The sequence below is a fragment of the Bufo bufo genome, chromosome 1 (assembly GCF_905171765.1).
Source record: "Bufo bufo chromosome 1, aBufBuf1.1, whole genome shotgun sequence".
NCBI lineage: Eukaryota > Metazoa > Chordata > Amphibia > Anura > Bufonidae > Bufo > Bufo bufo.
Window position 1 is genome coordinate 836,705,258 of NC_053389.1, and position 6,000 is coordinate 836,711,257.

At 49.7% G+C, this 6,000-nt stretch overlaps 1 protein-coding gene across 4 annotated transcripts in view; it reads left to right on the plus strand.

Annotated features, from left to right (window-relative positions):
• The window catches only part of SRRT (serrate, RNA effector molecule), a 39,143-nt gene extending 37,631 nt beyond the window's left edge, over nt 1–1,512 (plus strand). For 3 of the 4 annotated variants that reach the window (XM_040415333.1, XM_040415335.1, XM_040415334.1), the window contains exons 18-19: nt 834–1,098; nt 1,173–1,512. In XM_040415333.1, the coding sequence (XP_040271267.1) occupies nt 834–1,098; nt 1,173–1,248 (341 nt within the window). In that variant the 3' untranslated portion in view covers nt 1,249–1,512. The remainder of the gene's footprint in view (nt 1–833; nt 1,099–1,172) is intronic. The other variant, XM_040415336.1, reaches the window with a different exon arrangement.
• Nucleotides 1,513–6,000: the final 4,488 nt, after the last annotated feature.

Here is a 6,000-nt window from a genome sequence, read left to right on the forward strand (position 1 = left end):
GCTCTCTTCTGTCTGTATCACCCTGCAGGAGGAGGGGCAGGCTCATAGCTCTCTTCTGTCTGTATCACCCTGCAGGAGGAGGGGCAGGCTCATAGCTCTCTTCTGTCTGTATCACCCTGCAGGAGGAGGGGCAGGCTCATAGCTCTCTTCTGTCTGTATCACCCTGCAGGTGGAGGGGCAGGCTCATAGCTCTCTTCTGTCTGTATCACCCTGCAGGGGGAGGGGCAGGCTCATAGGTCTCTTCTGTCTGTATCACCCTGCAGGAGGAGGGGCAGGCTCATAGCTCTCTTCTGTCTGTATCACCCTGCAGGAGGAGGGGCAGGCTCATAGCTCTCTTCTGTCTGTATCACCCTGCAGGAGGAGGGGCAGGCTCATAGCTCTCCTCTGTCTGTATCACCCTGCAGGAGGAGGGGCAGGCTCATAGCTCTCTTCTGTCTGTATCACCCTGCAGGAGGAGGGGCAGGCTCATAGCTCTCTTCTGTCTGTATCACCCTGCAGGGGGAGGGGCAGGGTCATAGCTCTCTTCTGTCTGTATCACCCTGTAGGGGGCAGGCTCATAGCTCTCTTCTGTCTGTATCACCCTGCAGGGGGCGCGCTCATAGCTCTCTTCTGTCTGTATCACCCTGCAGGGGGAGGGGCAGGCTCATAGCTCTCTTCTGTCTGTATCACCCTGCAGGAGGAGGGGCAGGCTCATAGCTCTCTTCTGTCTGTATCACCCTGCAGGGGGAGGGGCAGGCTCATAGCTCTCTTCTGTCTGTATCACCCTGCAGGGGGCAGGCTCATAGCTCTCCTTTGTCTGGGTTGCTGTATGATTCCTTGCTCTTATTTTTCAGGTTTGGCCCCAGGACTGCTGTACCCTCACCAGGGCCCCCAGGCTCTCCTTCAGTATGGTCAGCCTCGCCCCCCAGTCCTGGGATACGGAGGTAGGTTTGGTGTTGTGGTTGGGTGTCTGGCGGGTGTTGCTTTGTCTGTTACTGACGGTTGTCTCCCCTCCCCCCCAGGTGCACCTCAGTTTCCTCCAAATCCTTATGGGGCTGGACGCGGTTATGATGCATTCAGGGGCCAGGGGGGTGTCTACCCAGGAAAACCCCGCAACCGGTGAGTAATGATAGATCGAGCTGTACCCCCACCCCCGCACACACTCTATGCTGACGTCACATCCCCCCACACAGGCTGATGAGAGGAGACCCCCGCTCTATTATTGAGTACAGAGACCTGGACGCTCCGGAAGACGTGGATTTCTTTTAATGCCTGCATTTATGTTAGATGCCGCCCCTCCCCCGCTTCTCCTGTCACCGCCCTGTGCCCCTCTATTAAGGTATCACTCGCTTCTCTCCGGTCGTTACATTTTTAATGAATTTTTCAGGCCTTGAGGCGAATGTGAAGCTGGTTCTGTTCAATAAACCGATTTCCTGGTGAATTACGTGTGATGGTTGGGGGAGGGGCATGTCACAGATCATGTGATACCTGTGGGTGGGGTCACAATGTTTTATAATAAACCTGTAAATGAATCCGAGCGGTGTCCTGTCTTCTTTGTATTAGACGGCCATAGCTTCTAGATGTGTAATGTCACTGTCCTGGGGGCCAAATCTGCCTGCTGACCATGGCAACCAATCAGGGCTCAACTGTATGAGCAAGCAACCAATCAGGGCTCAACTGTATGAGCAAGCAACCAACCGGGGCTCAGCTTTCACTTTACCTCAGCAGTGGAAGATGTGAACCTGGTCGATAGTTTCCTTTCTGCTAGTCGGTGATCCTCACTGGGGGCCTCATCCATCACAGCTACCTGCTGACCATGGCAGCCAATCATCAGGGCTCAGTTCTTACTCCTGTCAGTAATATATAGGGTCACCTGAAGGGTTTATGACACTAAGCTGCAAACAGAAGTCCATCTGAACCAGAGAAGTACAAGGACCTCTAGCAGGTAAGTACCTTTCTTCCATTGTCCTGTAAAGACGACCTGAAGTAAACCGTTTTGGTCTTTATTGGCCCCCGTATCTGATTATAAAAAATGTCTCCTCTTTCCTGTATTCTGGTTCACATCTGCCCCATGCAGAACCTGCACAAATGCCTGCTGTCTATGCCAGAGAAGTGGCTGAATCCAGTTAGTCAATAGGGATCTGGCGGTACACAGTCATGTCTGGGCCAGAAAGGTGAGCTTCGGTAGACTGCTCAGCCGGAGGCGGCGACAGAGTACCAAACACTACTGTGAGCGTAGCATAAGTTATGGTGTTACCTGACCGCAATGTCTCAGATAACCACAAGAGGGCACTCACAGCCAAAAATAATACCCAGCAAACAAGACGGGAGAAGTGGTACTGTGCAGTGTATACACAGAATGAGAGCAGATACTGAGGATTACACCCAGTATACAGGACAGGAGAAGTGGTACTGTGCAGTGTATACACACAATAAGAACAGATACTGAGGATTACACCCAGTATACAGGACGGGAGAAGTGGTACTGTGCAGTGTATACACACAATAAGAACAGATACTGAGGATTACACCCAGTATACAGGACAGGAGAAGTGGTACTGTGCAGTGTCTATATATACACAGAATGAGAGCAGATACTGAGGAACTCTTATTTTATACAAAAACGTTGCCATAAAATTTTTTAAACAAGGTATAAAGTATATACACTTACCCTACTGGCCCAGCTACATGCATACTATCTCATTCATACCTACTAAAAAAAGGAACCTAGCCTAACGTAAACATCCGATCCGGCTGAGCCCCGACTATATACAAATTGCTCAGAACAGAAAATAAATTACAACTTCACAATAAAAAATAATAAACATAAAATAATCATAATAGAAACATCAAATAACTATAATAAAAAATGTATTTTTTTTAATTTTTTTTTTATTTTTTTATTTTTTTAATATATATATAATATATATTTTTAATATATTATATATTTTTTTTATTTTTTATATTACACACATATATGAGAAAACAAACCTATACTAACCCTACCAATCTATCTATCCCATCACCTTCACCCAGGGCCAACCTCCGCCTCTTGTCCCTCCATGAGGCCAGCCCTTCCACCACCACCCACACCCAGCCCCTCGCCTCATGTCCTCCTATGTCCGCATAGTCCAGGGCTGGATGCAGGTCTCCCCACACAAAAATATGAACCCCCCCCCATCCCACCCAACCTAACTACACCCCACTTACCCTATCATACAATATATACATCTTATAACAACCATATCAATCTATACAAACCAATATTAAAATCCACCCGAAGGCCCAAGTTCAGTCATTTGCAAACCTTTCTTCAAAAACTCATCTTAAATACAAAACAAAAACCTAATGTGAAAGCCTCAGCCCAACACCAGGAAAAGTGCTACTGAGGCTAAGGCACATCAAAGGTGAAGCCTCTCCAGAGGTAAGAGACCCCACCCGTACCCACCTTCTCGCACTCAAGAGAGCGAACCTTCGCCAGGTCACCTAGAATGTTCCTACACACCTCTTCCACAGGGAGGACTTTCTGCTGGGTTGAAACTAAACACCGTGCGTTCCATGTGAAGTACCTGATCACTATGCTAACTATAAAAGCTGTGCATGGGTCCCTTCTTCCCAAACCTTTGAATGCTCCATAAGCCCATTCAGCATAGGAGAGGTTGGCTAGCCTAGGCCAGCCAATGGATGCACCCACCCGTTTGTATACCTCTGTATTAAAGGGACACTGAAGCAGGAAGTGCTCCATACTTTCCAGTATGTCGCCACACTCCTCCCGGGGACAACCCCTTTCATCAGAGTTCCTGTACTTCAAGTTGTCCCTTACATACAGCTTCCCGTGAAAGCAGCGCCAAGCCAAGTCCCAAAACTTCAAGGGGATCCTTGCCGAATTTAACAACTGTAACCCCTTGTCTAGATCCCGGCTTGGGCAATCCTTAAGGGCCAGGGGCTTCCAGAAGTGGGTCAACAAGACCCTCTCGTCAAGGGATCTCCTTGACTGGGTCTTGATTTCCCTCACTCCCAAACCCCACTGGCGGATCACCTTCAGAATCGGGGTGACATAAGCCGGAAGATATCCGTGAGGTGTACGCAAATCCTTCACTTGCCCTCCTGTCTCCCACTCCTGGAAGAAAGGCCGAAACCAATCCCTGCAAGAGACTAACCACGGAGGAGCCCTCTCTTTCCAGAGTTTTGCCAGGTTGATCTTAACAAAGGTGTTCACAAGGAACACCACTGGGTTGACCATACCCAACCCCCCTAATCTCCTCGTACGGTATGTCACCTCTCTCTTGACTAGGTTCAGCCTATTCCCCCATAACAGTTGAAAGAACAGACTGTAAACCCGAGTCCAGAGAGGTTCTGGCAAGACACATACACTGGCCAAATAGATAAGCAAAGGGAGAAGGTAAGTCTTGATCAGGTTCACCCTTTCCCTGAGGGTCAAAGATCAACCCTTCCACTGGTCAACCTTCTGAGCGGCGATCGTGAGCCTGCTGTCCCAATTTTGGGTGGGATAATCCCCATGGCCGAATTGAACGCCTAGGACTTTGGCTGACGACTGGGGCTCTGGGAGGGTGTCCGGGAGACCGAAAGATGGATCACCCCCTCCCAGCCAGAGACTCTCACACTTATCCCGGTTAATCATGGACCCGGAGACTTCCGAGTAGCGTTCTACCTCCGACATCACGTATTCCGCCTCCCCTCCCGAGGACACGAAAACAGTGACGTCATCGGCATGCGCCACCACCCTCAGAGTGGCTTCTGGCTCCTCCAGACTCATCCTGACTCCCGCTAACGGTCCCCGATCAATCCTCCTAATAAAAGGATCAATCGCAAACACGTATAAGAGCGGGCTCAATGGACAACCCTGGCGGACTCCAGACCCGACCTCAAAAGGGCTGCCAGACCAACCGTTCACCAGCGGGAAACTCTCTGCCCCTGCATACAAGATCTTTAGCCAATCGACAAACCCTCCCGGAAGGCCATATTTCAGAAGGACTGCCCAGAGGTACTCGTGGTTAACCCGATCAAAAGCCTTTGCCTGATCTAAAGCCAGCATGTACTCCTTCCAGTTACCCGCCCTACTCTGCTCCACTGCCTCTCGGACACCGAGCACAGCACTAAACGTGCTTCGGCCTGGAACTGAGCAATGTTGGGTCTCCGAAAGGAGCCGGGGTGCGAACTGCACCAACCATTTAAACAGTATCTTGGCCAGGATCTTTCTGTCCGTATTGAGAAGCGATATGGGACGCCAATTCTCAATACGGCTCGGATCTTTACCCTTTGATGTAAGGATCAGAGCTGACCTCCTCATTGACTTCGGCAGAGCACCCGAGGAAAGGCACTCATTGAATACTTTAGTCAAGAGGGGAACCAAGGAGTCCTTAAAGGTCTTGTAGTGGAGATGAGTGGTACCCAGTGGGGTCTTCTGCTGTTGTAGCCCATCCGCCTCAAGGTTGTGCGTGTTGTGGCTTCACAAATGCTTTGCTGCAGACCTCGGTTGTAACGAGTGGTTATTTCAGTCAACGTTGCTCTTCTATCAGCTTGAATCAGTCAGCCCATTCTCCTCTGACCTCCAGCATCCACAAGGCATTTTTGCCCACAGGACGGCCGCATACTGGATGTTTTTCCCTTTTCACACCATTCTTTGTAAACCCTAGAAATGGTTGTGCGTGAAAATCCCAGTAACTGAGCAGATTGTGAAATACTCAGACCGGCCCGTCTGGCACCAACAACCATGCCACGCTCAAAATGGCTTAAATCCCCTTTCTTTCCCATTCTGACATTCAGTTTGGGGTTCAGGAGATTGTCTTGACCAGGAGCACCCCCCTAAATGCATCGAAGCAACTGCCATGTGATTGGTTGACTAGAGAATTGCATTAATGAGAAATAGAACAGGTGTTCCTGATAATTCTTTAGGTGAGTGTATATCCATGGGATGCTAGTGTTTGGGGGAGTTCTGGGGGGGGGGGGGGGGGGGGGGGGAGAGTGCCAAAATGTAGCTTCGCTTGTGTTGGTAAAAAT